This window comes from Mauremys mutica, chromosome 2 (genome assembly GCF_020497125.1).
Source record: "Mauremys mutica isolate MM-2020 ecotype Southern chromosome 2, ASM2049712v1, whole genome shotgun sequence".
Classification (NCBI taxonomy): Eukaryota; Metazoa; Chordata; order Testudines; family Geoemydidae; genus Mauremys; species Mauremys mutica.
The window spans coordinates 144,632,738-144,652,798 of record NC_059073.1 but is presented as its reverse complement, the minus strand read 5'-3'; the positions used below and the strand labels follow the sequence as shown (position 1 = coordinate 144,652,798).

Genomic DNA, 20,061 nt, shown 5'->3' with positions numbered 1-20,061 from the left:
CGGGGCACAGCGTTTTATTTCAAAGGGGTGGGGGAGTTAATTCTGTCCCTCCGACGCCCGCACCGACCCTGCTTTCTCCGCCTGCATGCAGTACTGCTGCCATTCCGGCTATGTACGTGCACTGTGCAAGAAGGATAATGGCCCCTACAGCTGTTCGGCGGGGGGAGGGGGAAGTGTGTGTAGGCTGAATAACTAGATCAGTGTTTCCTCCTCTGTGGTCCTTAGTTGTGGTGTGTCACGTTTTCCTGTGGACCCTTCCATGCTTCCCTTTCCTTTCGCCTTTCTGTTTTTGGTTCTTTTCCAGTGGATTCTGCAAATGTAAGTGTTCCCTTTTTATCTTTCCCTTGTGTGCAATTTTCCGAGATGTCTGTCTGTCTGTCTCTGTCTTTGTTACAGAGTGTGCCAAGGTTTACCCAGCGCGCGCGCGCATGTGTGTGTGTGTGTTTGCTTAAACCTTGGCAATGGTGTGTGTGTGTGTGTGTGTGTGTTAATCTGGTGCAGCTTTCTCTGGTATCTGTCTATCGATCTACTGAATGTAGAGATTACAAAGCTGGTGGAAGGCAGCAACAGCAGTACATGTCATGTTTAAATAGCAGTATTTGCAAACCGCAGCTGTAGTTCAGGGTGACGATGGGGGGGCACCGACCTTTGTAAGCTGTTGCTATGGAAAACCAGCCTGCTGCTCCCCACATTTTCTAAAATCTTGCACCGGGTCCATGCAGCCATCTGGGCAGGGGGCGAGCTCAGAGATAGTTTGCTTTGACAGCATTTGCCCCCCGGGGCACCAAAATAACTAGACGGGGAGGCGAGCGGTGGTGGTGGGGAAGACAAGAGAGGAAACACATTTCTTCGGCACAAAGGTTACCCTGTCATTTGTAAGGTCCTGGAGATCTGCGGTGGGGTTTTCCTGTAATGATCTTAAATTATAAATGGCAACTAACTTATTTTCTTAAGTAGCTTACTGAATTTGGAAGCTTTCCAAAGTGTGTGTGTGTGTGTGTGTGTGGTTTTCTTTTTTTGTCCGAGGCATTTAAAAAAAAAAAAAAAGGACTCACTTTCCCTTAAGGTGGACTGTTTTTTCCTTCTAAAAATATTGTCTGCTTCACTTCTGGGGAACTTAAAAACGGTCGTTGGGGGGAAAGAAGCTGGGGATTTAAAAAAAAAAAAAAATCTGTATTATTTGCCTGGGTAAATAAAAGGAGAGTTAGCCCAGAGGTGCGTTTTCAAGGGAAAATGGTGGTGATAATTGAGGTGGGGGGGGCGGCATATTTGTCATGAAAACTGGGGTGACTTTGTCTGGTGAGAGGTTGATTTCTTCAGCGTCACTCCGGCAAAAGAGAGCAAGGGAGTCTGAATAATTGATCCCCACTAAGGAAGCAGAATGGTCTCACAATGCACACCCTGCGAGATCTCTGCACAGACTGGCAGATCCAAAGCCTTCTCAGGGCCAAGGAGGCAGGGGCGGTGATGCTGCTGATGGCTGGGGTGCGTGTGTGTGTGGGGAGAGAAGCAGGGGAAAAGGCACGAATTGTAGAGGTTCCTCCTCAGAGTTCCCCCACCCCCAGCTGCGCTGCAAAGGAACAAAGGGAGCTGGGCGGAAAAGCCGTGATGTGCAGGATTTGTTAGATAAGGGGTAGATTTGATTGGCTTCGTGTGTGAAAAAACTGCCTCTGATCTGTAAAATATATTAGATTTATAATTAACCCTTTGGAGAGCCCACCAGCACAGCGGAATTGGGTCTCCAGGATGCAGTCTTCCATCCCTTATCGCCCTGGACTGCAGCTCCCAGTTGAGCTGCAGCTTGGTCGGATGATGCGCTTTGCCTCTATCCCTCCTACCTCCTTCAGCATTTAATTGAGCAGAGCCTGGGGTTTGTAGAGGAACTTTTTCATCAATTCAGAAGTTTTAAGGCCAGAAGGGGTCACTGTGCTCGTCGCCTGGCGATCCTTGCACCGTGCCCCCCTCTTGCTTAACTAGAGCAGATCACCCAAAGACACCCACACACCTTGACTGACAGCCTTCATGTGAACTTTAGTGTGATTTTTTTTTTTATCCTGGTCCTTAATGGAATCCCCGGGCGGGTGGTAAACACAGTGGGAGCAAAGCAGCGTGCAGAGTTACCCTTTCATATCCCTGTGCCCTCCCCTGGCTTTACCAGGCATGGTCATGTTCCCACTGAAGTCAACAAGAGTCTTGCATTGGAGTTCCGTGAGCTTGAAGCCCACAGCCTGCCAAGTGCTGTGTGTTGCTCTCTGCAAGACACACCTGAGCAAATGTCTGATGTGCATCTACGGTGCAGGCGTGGCCCTTGTACTGGCTAAGCCAGTTTATAGCCTCAGGTTGAGCTACTCAGCTTGGTTCTGTGGACTGGAGGTTCGATTCGCCAATGTTTTTGTGGGTGAGGTCAGCATCTGGGAGCGACAGCAACTAGTAGTGAGAGCCAAAGCTCGCATTTGCCTGGCTGCTGATGGACTCCTGCATGACATTCAGCTGCCGCTGCTGTCCCAGCCCTGGGCTTTCCCTGCGCAGAGCTCTGCTGATGCTGCTCAGCCCTGATCAGCAGCGGCATCCCCTTGCTGTCCTGGTTGCGTGGGACTTAGTGTTTGCAAAGCCCTGGGAGGTTGCTGGATGCCAGGGTTCAACTGCAACTTGTTAATATTCATTAAGACGCCAACCGCTGTTTTCGTAGTGGTCCCCAGATGCACTCGGTCCCCCACCCCAATAATATTTCTGCATATTTCAATGGGCTTAAACGAAGCACGTCAAAGCTGGCGTGTTGGCCGAGCTGCTGAGAACACGGCTATAATTGTGTGGCCCTCATTGGTTGTCAGCACCACGTCATCTCCTTTTTCATGCCTCTTGAATTTCTAATTGTGGTTACACCAGCATTCTCCCCTCCCCACCCACAAGACACATCTCAGGGTAGGGGAAACAGAGCAACTAGGAGGAATTCCCGGGGCCCAGCTCTGTTTCAGACCTTTCCTGCCTGCTTAGGTTCTTGGATGCCCTCACGGCTGCTACTCTGAAACCTGTCATTATGCAAGGCACTGCATTTAGCCGTATGGAGTGGAAATCCATCAACTTCATGAAAAAACTCGTACAGATACAGACTGACATCATCTTCCTGTGTGTTCCATTCTATGCATCCGAAGAAGTGAGCTTTAGCTCACGAAAGCTCATGCTACAATAAATTTGTTAGTCTTTAAGGTGCCACAAGTACTCCTGTTTTTTTTGCGGATACAGACTAACACGGCTGCTACTCTGAAACCTGTCATTATGCAAGGCACTGCATTTAGCCGTATGGAGTGGAAATCCATCAACTTCATGAAAAAACTCGTACAGATACAGACTGACATCATCTTCCTGTGTGTTCCATTCTATGCATCCGAAGAAGTGAGCTTTAGCTCACGAAAGCTCATGCTACAATAAATTTGTTAGTCTTTAAGGTGCCACAAGTACTCCTGTTTTTTTTGCGGATACAGACTAACACGGCTGCTACTCTGAAACCTGTCATTATGCAAGGCACTGCATTTAGCCGTATGGAGTGGAAATCCATCAACTTCATGAAAAAACTCGTACAGATACAGACTGACATCATCTTCCTGTGTGTTCCATTCTATGCATCCGAAGAAGTGAGCTTTAGCTCACGAAAGCTCATGCTACAATAAATTTGTTAGTCTTTAAGGTGCCACAAGTACTCCTGTTTTTTTTCTCTTCTCCTCTATAACACTGGCGCTGCGATGGACACCCCCCATGCCTGTGAAGTGCTACTATCCCTGTTGGAACAGATGGGGAAACTCAGGTTTTGGGTCTGTCTGTGCTGCAGTAAGAGGTGTGACAAGGCAGCCCGTGTAGACGCACCTGAGCTAGCTCACTCTAATAGTGGTGAAGCTCAGGATGTGGGACCCTGGGTGTTTACTCGAGTGGCAATCCCGTGCTGCCGTGCTGCCGTGGCTTCACCGCCATTGGCTTTTCGAGCTACTGGATCCAACTAAGCGTGGCTATGTCCTCACATGCTGCAGTCACCCCTCTGAGATGGCCAGATTTTCAAACATGGTCAGCAGCTCCCATTGGGACACGTAGGGCCAGATATTCAAGAGTCACCTGTTTTGGCCCAAGGAGTTGGTGGCAGGGCTGAGGATTGAACCTAGGTCTCCTCTGCTATCTGCCAGTCAGAGCGTCTTAACCACAAGACCAGACTTCTTTCCTTGTGAGCCAAGTTCTGGGTTCAGGTCTAGGCCCCACAGGGCTGGCGAGCTAGAGGGAATTTGAAGGAGAGAAATGAAAGTGGTGCTTGGGCTGGAGGGGACTGATTTTTGGAACAAGAATTCAATAGGTGTAGAGCCGGCCAGGGTGAGGGAAGCTGGTAACCCTTTATGGGCATTCAGCAGACATGGACACCAAGGGTACAGGGTCTTGTCTAGGTGATGGCCATAACTAGGAAGGATGGGAGGAGATGAATGATAGGAAGATTGAGTCTGAATATCTGCTCGGCTGTGCAACTGGCTGCCCTGGGAAGTGAGGAGACACCTGTCATTGGGTTACTCTAGCACAGCCCTGGAGAAGCAACCTAGAGCAAGGGACTGTCCTGCATGGGCAGAATGAAATGGGTTGCGTGTGGGTGCAGGGAGAGGGTTCCCCCCCATTCATCCGAGAGAGAGATCCATTCATGGAAGTAGGGGCTGGGCGGGTGGTATATATGTGTCCCCTCCCAGCTGGTGGTGGGGAATCCACAGAAATTTGAGGCTGCATTAGCTTTTCCTAGTTCCCACTCTGTACCGTGGGATCTCCCTTTGAGGGGGCAGCTGAGTGGTCCCTGGCAGCAGGGCTCCATGGAGGCTGGAGAGGGGCAAGGGAAGTCCCACACGGCCCCTAGCCCAGGGGATAACGATCCTGCTGATTCCATGCCCTCATGTTACATCAGAAAAGAGCTTGAGGCTCTTCCTCCTGTCTAGCCACAAAGAAACGGAGGGTGGTTGAAAACTTGTGCTCCAGCAGATCTCCAGGGTCTGAGATCCCTGCCATTCGTGCTCTCCGAGAGAAGAACTTCGGGTGAGGTTCACAGAGCTCCCCTCCAGCAATTCCACCTCACTCCCCTCCTACCACGATTCGATCCGCTGAACTGGCGCCGGCGCCATCCTGTTAACTCCACCCAGATTGGCATGATGAGCCCATGTCCCACCCCGTCGAAGTCAGAAAACCAGAATATGGACCCTCTGCTGAGGACAACCCTCCCTCCACTTTCTGTGGGCATCCTGGGTCCAGCAACCTCACTGCTGGGAACACAGACCTTGTTTGGTTTGTTGTTTTTTCTTAAATGTGCTGCTACCTCGCTCCTGGCCTTGGGAGGCGAAACGGCACAGTCTCCTCAGAGACAGGTCCCTCTGGCAACCTGGGAAATTGCTGTCAGATGTCTCCTTGGCGCGTGAGGAGGGGTAGAACAGACTTCTTGTGCTACCAACATTTGTGTGGCATTAGAGTACCGTATGGAACGTGGGAGACGGAACCCTTCCCCTAAGGGTTCTCTCAAAACACAGGGCCGTCTTTGAAGAAGCCCTCTTGGTTGGAGCTGTATTTAGAAGATTTCTGAAGGTACTGGCTGTCCCTTTCGGGTGGGAAGTTACCTCATTTGGCCTCTCCTTGTTATGGGGTCACAGCAGGTCTTGGGTTGTTTATACTGGCCAGCGACTGACTGCTCCAGTCTCACTTTGAAGTGGGGCTGTTTTGTTCTCAGGGAAAGTGAATTGGAAAGGCATCTCAGACATGAAACTAAGGCTATCTCTACATTACTGGCATAGCTGCAGCTACACCGACCTAGCATTGTAGTGTAGACACTTACTTCAGTGACAGAAGGGGTTTTTCCATTGATGTAGTTAATCCACCTTTCCGAGAGGCTGTAGCTAGGTCGGTGGAAGAACTCTTCCATCAACCTTGCTGAATCTATGCCGGGGGCGGGGGCATTGGTTAACCTAACTGCATCACACAGGGCATGATATTTTTTACAGCTCTGAGTGGTGTGACTAGGTTGTGCTAATATTTAGGTGTAGACTGGGGCTAAGAACTGGGGCACAGTGGGAATTAGTGAGGAGGGAAATTGCTGCTCAGTCTGGCGAATCGAGCCCTACACTGTTAGCCAGAGGATACAAAGGCTGGCTCATAACTAGGCCTCAGGAAGCCGAGGCTTCGCTCTACCACATACTTCATATGTAAGGCCTGGTCTACACTAGAAAATTAGGTTGGCCTAACTACCAAGGGATGTGAAAACTTCCCACACCCCTGAGCGATGTAGTTATGCTGACCTAGCTGCTTGTATAACCGGTACTAGGTCAACGGAATAATTCTTCCAAGCTACCATCTCTTGGGGAGATGGATTACCTATGCTGATGGGAGGGATTCTCCCGTTGGCGTAGGCCATAGGTAGCGTCTGTACTGAAACACTCTGCTGGTGTGGTGTTTTTAAGTGTGGACAAGGCCTCTGTCTCTTCCCCGCTCCTGGCTTCAGTATTGCTGATGTGAAATGGGGTTGAGAATCCTGACCTCACAGGGAGCGGCGTGAGGCTCGCGTTCAGGAAGCACGTCAGTGGAGTGGTCACGCAGGCCACAGACGTACCAAGATGGAGGGAAAGATGGCTCCACTGTAGGTGAAATGGGCTTAGGCATCTTACTTGCTCCGGCACTAATAGGCCCTCACCTTGGCAGAGAGGCTTGAGGTGAATGAGCCATGAGGTGAGATGGTTCTTTCGCCCCCTCGAAGAGGCAGTGCTGGAGGAAATGTGCCCTGCCAAGAAATTTTCAGGGCACTCGTCCTGGCTCTAAATCCACACGTGGAATGAAACTGATTTTTCATTGTTTTTCTGATCAGGGTTAATCTCTGTGTTCAGACCTTCAGGACTTGGCCCTTCCTGCAGGTAGCCCTTGGCGTGTGGAGAATGTGTTCCAGTTACAGAGTATTGCCACAAGCTAACTCACGCGGAGATTGTCTACATGCTGAGTGGCACCCCTTGAACCGGCTTAGTTAAATGGCACAAACACTCATGTGGACACTCTTATTTCAGGTTAATCCAGGTTTATTTCGATTCATTTTAGAAACCGGTTGGAACTAAATCCAAGTATCGTAGAATCACAGAATATCAGGGTTGGAAGGGACCTCAGGAGGTCATCTAGTCCCACCCCCTGCTCAAGGCAGGACCAATCCCCAACTAAATCAAGTAAGAGTGTCCCATGCAGAGGTTTTGCATTGGTTCAGCTAGACCAGAGCAAATTTGTGTGTAGACGAGACCTCAGCCTCGGAACTCCCTCCTGAGCATTGTTATCCCTGGTTCACGTATTAGATGTTAGAGGTTACAGGAGGAGTCATCGTCAGTGCTGGCGTCAGACTCATCAGTTCTCAGTGCCCGAGTCCTGATGCCAGCGGCGTTCCCCTGTTGTTGCCTGCGGTGGCAATTCTCAGTTGCTCTCTCGCTGTGAGGGACGATCCACCCGGGTAAGGCGAGGACAGGGCGCTCCAGCGAAGCTAGCCATGTGCTCAGCCTGCTGGAATAACGCTGCTAGTGAAAGAGAAAATGGGCCAGTCCTCGGGGGGATGCTAAGCTGGAGGCGCCTTTGCAGTGCTTCCTTTGTCTGGGTGGGGTGGGGGGCATTCGTGCTCTCGCCCTCCTCTCGGAGCGGCCGCGAGAAACACAATCTGGAGATTAAGGGAGAAGAAAACTGACTGCCTCAGAGACCGTGTTAGGTCACAAAAACCCCTTGTCTGCAAACCCTGGTCTGTTTCTGTCTGACTGTCGGAGAAGCTGTGGGGATTACAGCGCTGGATGGGCAGGACTTCAGGCCAGGGGGCCTAGGCCTCCTCTTGTTTGTTTTGCAGACTGTATTTGGTTGACTCCAGATGTTCCCTCCCCACCGTATGTCCCTGCAGTCAGACACATGCAGAGGTGGAAAGGCCCTATGAGCCGCCCTCAGTCCAACTCCCAGAGTCCAGGGCAAGATCGCTGCCTACAATGTATTCTCCAGAGAGAGCCGTGGAGAATTCGTGTGTGTATGTGCGCATAGAGACAAATGATGGTGATTTACTATTATGTGTTAATTGCTGACAGACAGCACGGTCCATGCTCTCAGGAGCTTACAAGCTAATTACAATCAAATCAAATCCTGATTATCCAGCCAGCCATCCTCTTATCTTTTAGTTATCTCCTCTCTCATCAGCCCATCACCATAGTATCTAGGCTCCTTGAATAAACAGTGAAACAAAGTCAGATTAGTGGGAGTTGCAGGCCAGTTAGGGTCTGTCTACATTACACTGTAAATTGGGGTCTGTGGGACTCAAGCTTGTGGACTCAGTGTTTCCAAGCCCACACTGTATTGTAAACCTGGTCTTACAGTTGCTGGACCTGGGTCTCACAGCCGTGCTAACACATCTATATTGTGCCATGCAGACCATCTGACTCAGGTCTGCAGCTTGATCTGCATCCACACTGCAAAACGACAGGGCTTGGAACTGAGTCTCAGCTGGTCTCAGGCTCAGACGCACTCGCTCCCACTTGGGTCCTGAGTGCTTGCTGACCAGAGTCAGACAGATTTGCGTGTAGATGGTAGGAGGGGTTGGTCTCAAACCTAAGTCCGGGTTTACAATGCAGTGTAGGCAATTAGAGGGGACAAAGGTTGTTACAAGGAGGAGGGAGAAAAATTGTTCTCCTCAACCTCTGAGAATAGAACAAGAAACAATGGGCTTAAATTGCAGCAAGGGAGATTTAGGTTGGACACTAGGAAAAACTTCCTAACTGTCAGGGTGGTTAAGCATTGGAATAAATTGCCTAGGTAGGTTGTGGAATCTCCATCATTGGAGATTTTTAAGAGCAGGTTAGACAAACACCTGTCATAGGATCATAAAATATTACGGTTGGAAGGGACGTCAGGAGGTCATCTAATCCAACCCCATGCTCAAAGCAGGACCAATCCCCAGACAGAATTTTACCCAAGTTCCCTAAATGGCCTCCTCAAGGATTGAACTCACAACCCTGGGTTTAGCAGACCAATGCTCAAACCAATGAGCTATCCCTCATAGATGGTCTAGATCAGTGGTGGGCAAACTACGGCCCGGGGGCCACATCTGGCCCTCTAAATGTTTTAATCCGGCCCTCGAGTTCCTGCCAGGAAGTGGGGTCCGGGGCTTGCCCTGCTCTGGTGCTCCAGCTGGGGAGCAGGGCCAGGGGCTTGCCCCACTCCGCACAGCTCCTGGAAGCAGCAGCAGCATGTCCCCCCTCTGGCTCCTATGCTTAGGGGCAGCCAGAGGGCTCTGCACGCTGCCCCCACTCCAAGCGCTGCCCCCGCAGCTCTCATTGGCCAGGAACAGCAGCCAATGGGAGCTGCAGGGGCGGTGCCTGCAGACGGGGCAGCACACAGAGCCTCCTGGCTGCACCTCCGCGTAGGAGCTGGAGGGGGACATGCTGCTGTTTCTGGGAGCTGCTTGAAGAAAGCGCTGCCTGGAGCCTGCAGCCCTGATACCGTTCCCATGTCCCAACCCCCTGCCCCAGCCCTGATCCCTCCTCCCTCCCTCCTAACACCTCGGCTCCAGCCCGGAGCACCCTCCTGCACCCTCAACCCGTCATTCCCAACCCCACCCCAGAGCCTGCACCCCCAGCCAGAGCCCTCCCATCCTCCAGCCCCCAATTTCATGAGCATTCATGGCCTGACATACAATTTCCATACGCAGATGTGGCCCTCAGGCTAAAAAGTTTGCCCACCCCCTGGTCTAGATAATACTTAGTCCTGCTGTGAGTGTAGGGGACTGGACTAGACGACCTCTCGAGGTCCCTTCCAGTTCTGTGATTCTCTGGTTCCATGACTAGACTGCAGTAAAACACCCGCAGCTGGCCCGTGTCAGCTGACATGGGCTGTGGGGCTATACAATTGCTGGGTAGACCCTGTGGGGTCCCAGAGCTCGGGCTCCAGCTTGAGCTTGAATGTTTCTACTGCAGTTTTATAGCCCTGCAGTCTGAGCCCTCCAAGCCCGTCAGCTGACACTGGTTAGTCACAGGGGTTTATTGCAGTGTAGACATAACCTTAGGGTCTTACCTGAGTGACATGCCCTCATATAATGGAGTTCTGGTCCCATGAGGTCCCCTTTTCTTTCCTGGTAGCGGAGTTGGGGGTGACTATGTTACATGCTCCAGAGCTACTTAGAACTTAGCTATACTGTGGGGAGAGAATTTCTCTGAATCTCTGGAGAACGTGGCCCTTTCAGGTTTATTTTTATCATCTGTACAGTAACATCTAGAGGCACAATCAGGATCAGGGCCCAGTTGTGTTGGGCACTGTAAATCATAGCAGGGGACAGTCCCTGCTCCCAACAATTTACACTCTAAACAGACATAGGGTGGGAGGGAAAACAAAGGCACCAAGTGAAATGACTTGCTCAGAGTCACACAGCGGGTCAGTGGCAGAACTCGATCTCCTGACTCCCACTCCAATGCCCTATCGAGTAGATTACACTTAGGCTATGTCTACACTATGAACTAGAGGTGTGATTCCCTGGCCGCGTACCCGCCTGAAACCGATGGTTTTGCCAGTGGCATGGCTAAGCTGCTGCTACTCATGCTAACTACTGCGACGACGCTGCTATTTATTGCACTAGCTGGATGTGAGCAAGTGCTGGTATATGTACACGAGCAGGGGAGTCACACCCCTAGCTTGTAGTGTAAACATCATCTTAGCAGGAGTGCTTTAGAAGCATGCCCAGCAGTTGTTTCCACTGCAGCTAACCTACAGTGCGCTGGGGGGCTTCAGCTACCCAAACCCTTCACTGTAGGGCCTGCAAATATTAACTACAAAGTGTAAGACTCAAGGGACTGGTTGACGTCAGTGGGGGTCCATCGGAGAAGAGAACTAGTTACTCTCGGCGTTCCAGATTCTGTTGTGTGGCTGTGGAGTGTCATTCCACATGGGAGCAGGAGTGATTTCTGTTTCACCTAGTAGACAATGTCCTGGAAAAGAGAGCGCTTGCATCAAAGACTCTGTTAGATTCCAAGCCGTTGATCTCCCTGTACCAGATTCAACCCCCCTGCGGACACTGATTTCTCTAGGCTTGTGCCTGTTTATGCTAGCAGTGGATTGGGCCCTCTACCTCGGTTTCCCCAGCTGTAAAGTGGGGATAATAATATAGTAGTGGGAGGATTCCATCACTTTAAGGGTGGGCTTAGATATTTTACTAACCAGGTCTGGATGGCCAAGTCAGGGCTTATATTGGTGTTTATAAGAAGCAGCACTTAAATTATCAGCTGTTTGGGGTGGGGGCCGTCTCTTTATTCTGTGTTTGTACAGTGCTCCTAAAATGCTAAGATGATAGAAATAATAATAGATGAGATTCTTTGCATTCTTCATCATTTTTAGCTTGCAGTCCATGGTGGGTTGGCTCTTGAGAATAAGGGTTTGCCGGACGAGAGGCTATAAAAATGATTGTTTAAAGGGAAATGACCAGCTTCATTTTTTTAAATTTCCATTTATTCCCCTTTCAAATTTGAATGTCCCGAAATCTTGTTTTAAAATTTCCATGCCAAAGGATTTTTAACAAGGGTGGTTTTCCTCTTCCTCAGTGGATGTTTATAAGGGTCTTTTGAAGTTAGTTGGTTTGTACTTCGCTAACTGACTGCACGTGGAAAAATAGTGAAATTGACGACGCAAAGTGCTGTCGTGCAGTCAGCAAATTGCAAAAACAAAATAGAAAAGAATTTAAGCTTTTAGTTAGAGAGAGCTTAGGTGTTGCTTGTACCAAGAAGAGGTTCGCCACTTCCAGGCAGTTCACTTCAGTTCATTTCATTGAAGCGCTGTTGGTATTGGAAAGCTGTACGTGCGTTGCCAAAGCGTAAGAGAGAGAGAAACCCTCAGCTCTCTAAAGTTGAAATCTGAGCCCCTTTCAAGCTGAAGTCAGAGCCTCAGCTAGCATAGATCAGCAGAGATCCACCAATGTTAGTGGAGATTTGCTGATTTATGTCAGGTTTGTGTGTGTTTAACCTTATAAGGTCTTGTTATATATGTCAGAATATCCCGAAACCTTTATGCCTAAACTTGTGGCACCTACTCGGACAGAACTCCCACTGAACTCAGCAGACGTTTTGCGTGCAGGATTGAGCTTGAATGACTTCTCAGGCAGGAAAGTCTCTTGACTAGCTGGGAGTGGCCCGTATTTCATTATGCAGCTTTTTTCTGTAGTCAGCAACATGCTTATCTGCAGTTTAGAAACCAGCCTGAATTCAAGTGGAGTGTCTGCCTTCCGCAATCAGCCTTCAAACAGTTTCCACTTAGAAATACTCAGGCTTCATAAAAATGCACATGCTCTAGGATGTTTGCCCTGTGCCTGTAGCTAGTGGGTTGGGGAGAGTAGAGTGACACTAGCATTCTCTCCCTGACCCCCTGCCTTAAAGGTGCTTTGTAGAGGTCCGCTGCCTGAATGCTGATCAGTTTCTTAAGGATTAAGTGTACAGACATGCCCCGTACTTTGAAACCTCTGCAAGAATTTTCCTGTCCAGCACTGGCATCCAGCATGCTATGCCCCCACCGTCGTCTCTACCTGGCACAGGGCTGGATTAGGGAAGGCTCGGGAATCCTGGCATCCGGGGCAGTGAGTCAGAGGGGCAGTCAGCAGCGCAGCACCCAAGATCGCCTGTTTAGGAGGAGGATCAAGGTGCGGCTCCATCACCAGGAGTGCTGGCAGAGAGAGATCTGCTCTAGGGGTAGGAAAAATCTGTCCAGGTAAAAGGGAGGGTGGTTTGAATCACTGGGGGAATAGGCCTTGTTTAGCCTTAATTCAGCCCATGGCATTACACCGCCCTCATTTTAACAGTAATTTCTAGGAGTCACTTCTGGGATTTGTATGCGCCCCATAACATAAGCACTTGCTAAACAGAGGGCCCAGCCTAGAGACCTTTGATGCCAAATCCGTGTAGGCCACTGAAAACTCCCAGCAACAGTGACCGCTGTGCTGGGGTGATAGAGCAATAGAGATACCCATCTGGATTTTCACTAGAGCAGTCGGAATTGTTTTGTCAGGTTTTTTTCTTTTGGGGGCGGGGGCAGGAAGATTCCTTTTTGAACGAGACGGAATTTTCCGCAGGAAAAAAGAAGTTATTTTGTCGAAAGGACAAATTTCATTGATTTGCTTCAAAACGAAACATTTTCAATGTGGTTTTCCCTCCCCCTTTTTACTCCAGTGGAAAAAAGGGAGAAGAAAATGTTCAATTTGAATGTAAATGATTGGGGTCTTTTTATTTCATTTACATGAAAAATAAAATAAAGTTCCTCGGCAAATTTTGAATGGAGTGATATGTTTTTAGTTTCCTTTGAAATGTTTTGTGGAAAATCAGTCTGTTAACAGAGATATGTTTGCCTTTTAGCAGGGATCCGTCCGGTTGGTTTTATACTACCACGTATCACCGTTGTATTTGAGCACCTTCCGTACAAAATCAATAGCAGTAGTTATCCCTAGTGCAGTGGTTTTCAACCTGTGATCCGCAGCCCTCTGGGGATCCGCAGACTATGCCAAATGGAGGGGTCCACACGTGAAAAAAGGTTGAAAACTGCTGCACTAGTGGACTTCATGAAATCGGGCACATTTCCTTTTTGGGGTAAAAAGCTCCACGTGAGGTATTTAATTTGCTTGTTTGTTACTGGTTTCTACTTTTTATTTACTAGGGGGCAGTGTTTGGGTGGATGGAGGCATCAGTGTTGCAAATGTCATTCTTGCTGTGTTGGAAAAGGTTTTTCAAAGGAGACAAGAATGCCCTTAGCTCCTCGCAGGATCACGTAGGAAGCTATTGTACTTTGAGCAGATAGGTCCTTTCTGGTTTGTCCCCTGGCTGATTCAGCACTGTTCCCTACACTACATTAATCTGGTGTTCCAACTACCGCATTTGACAGTGGCCATATAAAAATTCGTGTCCCTAAGTGCTGGTAAACAGACCACTTTGGGAGGTGGGGCACTCTAGCCCCCACTGTTCTTTTTCCAAAAAGGGTTGTTATGTTTTTAGCATTCAGGAAGCTATCCACTCGCATCCCACCTCTCCAGCCCCTCACTTTCTTTCAGCCTTGGTTAAATGTGCCATAAAGTGGATTAAAAGTAGCACCACGGAGCAAGGGAATGTTGGGTCATGAAAATAGCATTCTCCAGTCTGCAGATCTCCTAAGGGGCCTATTCTCCCCCATCGTTAATGCTGAGATGTAAGGGCTGAGTGTGAAATCAGTGCCTATCGCATGACAGGCAGATGGTAGGGTGAGGGGCACCCTAGATAAAGTTAGGGGTTGTCTGCATGCAAATTTGCACCAGGTGAGGCCTTGTCTACGCACACACAAGTAGCATCAGTTTAACATTTATTGGTGTTTAAACTGGTTTACTCAAACTGGTGCAAAACCCTATATAGATGCTGTTAATTGGGTTTAGCTTAAACCCGTCCCTAATTGATCTAAGTGACATTGGCAGAAGCCAGGTTAAACTGACACGGCTCAGCCCAGAGGCAAAAAATGGAAGAGGTGAAATAGATCCCCTTGAATTAGCATGCATTTCGTTCCCCAAATTGGGCTTGTAGGTTATAGTTAATGGGCACGCTAACCAAAGGCTCTGCTTCTTGGAAGTGCTGTGGGGATTGCATGATGCTTTTTGCAATAGGAGGGGTTGTTACAGTGAGCTGTGATTTCCTAGGGGATTGTTTTGAGCCTCTGGAAAAATCCCCTTGTTGTTTCAATAGCAAAAGTTCATTCTCAACTTCCCCTCCTGAAACAGTGCATTTTAGCCTCCCTTGGGTAGAGGTGGCTGTATTCCAGTGATGAGTGGCTGAGCTGTATGTCTATAGACAGTGGGTGAGCCGTATGTATATGCACAATCTAGAAAGAACTCTGGGGTGCTTTCACAACGGAAGCTGTGGTCCAGTAGGTAGGGACTGCCCTCGTTCATTTCCTAGCTCTGCCACTTACTTCCAGTGTGGCCTTGGCCAGGTCACTTTGCAAGGGCCACTAATTTTGAGTGCTTCCACTTTTAGGTGCCCAACATGAGATACCTACGGCCTGGTTTTCAGAGGTGCCGACTGCCCAGTGCTCCAGTTGAAGTCAATGGGAGCTGCAGGTGCTCAGCACCTCTGAAAATCAGGCTGTAGGTGTTGCAAATTAGGCCCCCTACAAAAAATCAAGCAGCCAGAATGAGTGGAAATATAGGCTTTGGGGCTGTGCCTCAGTTTGCCCATCTGTAATGTGGAGGCAATGAAACTTACCTCCTAAGGATATAATGAGGATTAACTGAGGTGGGCATTAAGAGTCGGTGTGGCATGATAGAGCACGTCTGGGCATTACAGTAATGCATGTATTGCTTTCCATCAGTAGATCTCAAGCCCCTTTGTAGAGCAGTTCAGTATTATCATCCTCGTGTTTAGATGGGGAAACTGAGGCACAAAGCGGCAAAGTAACTTGTGCAAGATCATCCAGCAGGCCAGTGGCGGGAATAGAACCCAGGTCTTCTGAATCACACACCAGTGATCTATCTGCTAGACCATGCTGCCTCTTCTCAGGAGATCGTATTTCTATTCCTGACTCTGACTCCATATGGAAAGTCACTTAATCCCTGAGTGCCTCAGTTGCCCATCTGTAATCTGGAGGTAAGAACGCTTACAAATGGTTTGAGGTCTGCTGATGAAAAGTGCCGTGTAAGTGCAGAGTATTATATGCTGCTTGCGTTGCCTTTACGGAGATCCACTCCAACCACCTCTCCCCAAGACGGACTGGAGAGCAGACTGAAAACATCCCGTACTCAATATACTCCCTCACCCTCGGGCTGTCTGTGTCCCTGCCCCAGGGCCAGCTGTGCAGGCGCTGTGATTGATATCGCTAGGAAGCCTGTGATGCTGGAATGCCGCAAGCCAGGCGCTCTGGGCTTGTGAGCTGACACTTGTTTATGCGGCTAGTCACTCTGCTTCCACTTGCAATAAACTGGCCCACTCCGGAGACCCCACTGGCTTGTGTCTGGACTTTCACACGTGCAATGCACAAGGCGCTGACTACAGCAGCAGGAATAGATTTCCCAGCTAGGTCTAGAGTTGGGGTCAAACAGAGAACAACCTCTTGGCTTACATGCTCAAACCTCTCCCTTTTGGGCCCTGTCCACGCTTTGATCAAAGCTGCAGCACCAGCTGCCCTGTGCTGCTGACCTCAGCCTGAAGCTAAGAGCGAGTTTGCCCGTTTGATTCTTCTGCCAAGGCTGCTAACAAAGGAGCCAATTGGTACTGGTTCTGGTGGCGATTTTTGTGACATCGGGCACTGGGACAGAGACCCTCCAAATTTGTTCCACATAAGTCATAAATCTTCATTGTGAGCCCAACCCACCATCACCCTGAATGCAATCTAGTCATTTCCATCCAGTTGGTTTCACTCACCACCCCATGGAGAGTGGAGGTAGAGAGCAGACATTGGAGATTTGCAAGCCACCCTCCAGCCACTGTTTAGCCAGAGGCAGGAAAGCACTTGAAAGGTGTCCAGAGGGAGCTGCACCTGGCCGCTGAGAGATGGACTAGCTGACCTGCACTGAGAGCTATTTCCCGTCTCTAACTTTTCTGATTCTGTGATAACGTTTCCCAGAGCTGAGCGACACAGGCAGAGAGGGGAAAACAGACGGAGCAGAGGAAAAGGAAACAGAGAGGCAGAAAGAGATCCAAGCAGGTATCTTTCAGGGCTAGAATCAGTGAGGAAAGGAACAAAAGAAGCAGGGGAAGGTGAGTGAGGCTTGTGCCTTTAAAAGGGTTTGCTCGCTGGGATGGCCTAGTGAGGTATGCACCTTGCTCCTGGGAAGATCCCAGTCATTAGATCTTTAACATTTCCCATTGTTGCTACCCCTGGTGCATCTGGGAGTACTAATGTAGACAAGGGACTGGCATTTTAGCCCCTGTGCTACAGACTTGCTGTGAGCATGTTCAGGGCTTGTCCACACAGAGTTGCACCTGTTTAGCCTAAACCAATGTGGTTAAGCCAGTGCCAAATGCCATGTGGATGCTCTGTTTTCAATTCAAACCAGTCTAGATTAAGTCGATTGGAAATCACTGTCAGGTAAGGTGAAATAAACCGGAATAAGAGCATCCACACGGGGGTTTGCACTGGTTTTGTTAAACCAGTGCAAGTTTACAGGCAGCTAAGGCCTCAGATGACACTATGGTTAAAAAGCTGGCGCCTGCTCTACTCTGGCATGCCCATCATTGGTACCACTCAGGTGGTGCATTGGCCTCCTGCTGGCCCTCTCGGGGCGGTGGGGGGGCAGATTTCACCCTAAAAGAGGGATGATCTGGGGGTGCCAGGGTGGCTATTTACCCTCTGCTTTTCTCTATCCTCTCAGACAGGTTCAGAGGGCAACCCAGTTGATGGACCCAAAACAGGCCAAATGGAAGAAGGGCCAATTAACTATGTTGAAGAAAGAAGGTTGAACGAAGGAAGTAGGCCCAGCCTGGTGAATGGGGGGAGCCAGCAGGCTGGGGGAAGTGCCCTGCTAATGGAAACGGACGGCTGGCTCGCCAGCCAGCCTGTCGCCCGGCACTCCAGCGAGAAAGCCAAGTGGGAGAGCACTTCGGCCCCGGGCCGGGGGGACGCCGCCAACGATGCAAACCTGGAGGACGCTCGGAACCTGGTGGCCTTCTCCGCCGTGGCCGAGGCCATGTCTTCCTACGGAATGCCAGCCGCTGGGTCCCCGTCACTGCTGAGCACGCAGCTGTATGAGAAATTCAACTTGGAGATGAGCCGGGGAGGGGCGGGCAACCCAGGGCTCCCCCAGCCCGACAGCGTCCCCGGAGGTGAGGACCTGAACGCCCTGAAGGCTGCCCTGACCCTGGCCAAGCATGGCATGAAGCCCCCCAACTGCAACTGTGACGGCCCCGAGTGTCCCGACTACCTGGAGTGGCTGGAGCAGAAGATCAAGTCGGCCCTTGGGGAGGGCCAGACCCGCTCATCCCAGCATCTCAGCGACGCCCACCACCAGCCCTTAGACAAAGGTGCTACTCCCAATCAGGTGCCTGCCGTGGTGGAGACGCTTAAGCCATACCCTTCCGATGGCCTCCCCTTTTCCCAAAGTGCACTGAACATCGCCAAGGAGAAGAACATTAGCCTCCAGACAGCCATCGCCATAGAAGCCCTGACCCAGCTGTCGTCCGCTCTCCCGCCGCCGGCCAGGGTGACTCCAACCACTCCTGGCAGCCCCTTGCCATCCGGGTCATTCGCCTCCAAGGAGCAGCTGGTCTGTTCGTCCCCCTTCAGCCCAGACGAACCCCCGGTGCTACCCACATCCAGCAATGAGCATTACCAGAGCCAGAACGCACAACCCTATGGTGGACACAACGTGATCCAGACATCTCGGGCCCTGACACAGTCCTCTTGGCAGCCGGCGGACCCCCAGTATATCCTCGAACCCAGTGCCCCCCGGGAGCCTGCAGGCCTCTTTCCCAATTTCACCTCCACCCCCCAGAAACTGGAATTTCCCGAGCCGTGGGACGAAGAACCCAAGCCGAAAAACAACTTGTGGATGCTCAACTCCGACCCACCCACCTCGGTGAGCGACCCGATGGCTGAGCTGGAGCAGCTGCTGGGCAGCGCTAACGATTACATCAAGTCGGTGTTTAAGAGGCCTGAAGCAATGCCCAACAAGGTCAAAGCTGTCAAGCCGAAGCAAGAGCCGCTGGTCCTGCCTCTGAAGAAGGAAGCTGGGGGTGGCCATCCCAAGCTGGCCCCCAGCCAGCACTTGTCACATCTGCTGCAAGAAACGGACTTCCATAAGAAGACCCAGATGGTGCTGCAGCAGCACCTCCATCATAAGCGCAATCTCTTCTTGGACCAGAACCTGACCCAGCCGGCCCCACAGGACCAGCTGCCCAACTGGTGGGCTCCCGGCTCTCAGGCCCTGCTTCCGAAGCCATCTGAAAAGCAGGTCAAAGAGAAGAAGAAGAAAATTCAGCCCGACAAACCCCCCCAGGTCAAGCCACTCCGGAAGCAAGTCCAGATCAAGAAGTCCAAGCAGAAGGATTCGCAACCACTGTTCCTGCCCCTGAGGCAAATTAGCTTGGAAGGATTTCACTCAGCCACCACCCCTGAGCTCCCGACGGAAGAGATGCAGACTGAGCAGCCTCTCCCCAACACCCCTGTCAAGCCCCCACCTCTTGCACTAGTCACACCCAGCTCCGCTGCACAGTCTCCGCTGCAAAAGCAGCTGGATGACAGAAGCCAGGCTCCCAACACTCAGGAAACGGGCGCTCTCAGCCAAGGGAGCCCAGAGGAAAACCGCCAGCATCACCTTCACCAGAACTTTGTGTGCTGCCCTGCCCCACCCGGCACTCCCGTCTCCAGCTACGCGCCCTGCTGCTCTGCTGTTTCCTCCGGCGACGGGCAGGACCAAGCTCCCCACAAGCCCTTAAACTCATCGGACCCGCTGCCGGCCCAGAACTCGCTCATGGTGGACGACAAGCTGGAGGAGCTGATCCGGCAGTTCGAGGCGGAGTTCGGGGAAAATTTCAGCCTGCAGAATTCTGACCTCCCGGCTCCGCTCACCGACGGGCTGCCCCCCCAGCCTCTCTCCCACCAGTCGTCTTCTCTGAGCCACTCTCCAGAACTGCCAGGGGGCTCAGACACAACCCTCCAAGTGCCGGCTGCTGAAGATGGAGTGCCACCCCTGGCCGAAGCTCCGGAAGTGGGATCCAAAGGCTTTTCGCTGTCGCCCGGGATGGGGCAGCATTTTGAGAACCCCTTTGCAGCTAGGTCCCCCAAGCAGATTAAAATAGAATCTTCTGGTGCTATCACCGTGGTGTCAACCACTTGCTTTTACTCCGAGGAAAACCAAAACGCGGATGCCGCTTACCTGGACGGGACCCCGACCAAGAACGATGTGCCGTTCACGCCAACCCTCGGTGAATTTTTGGAATCTCCTTTGAAATACCTGAATACGCCAACAAAAAGTTTATTGGACACCCCAGCCAAGCGGGCTCAGGCGGAATTCCCCACTTGCGACTGCGTGGGTAAGTGAAGCCACTTCCCCATGGCTTACAAGGGACTGATCTGGAT

General features: G+C 50.8%; 1 protein-coding gene across 3 annotated transcripts in view; it reads left to right on the top strand.

The window, feature by feature from the left end:
* TET3 (tet methylcytosine dioxygenase 3) overlaps nucleotides 1-20,061 on the top strand; it is a 165,943-nt gene that overhangs the window by 78,622 nt on the left and 67,260 nt on the right. For all 3 annotated transcript variants that reach the window (XM_045004756.1, XM_045004755.1, XM_045004758.1), the window contains one exon: nucleotides 17,357-20,015. In XM_045004756.1, coding sequence (XP_044860691.1) covers nucleotides 17,357-20,015 — 2,659 coding nt within the window. The remainder of the gene's footprint in view (nucleotides 1-17,356; nucleotides 20,016-20,061) is intronic.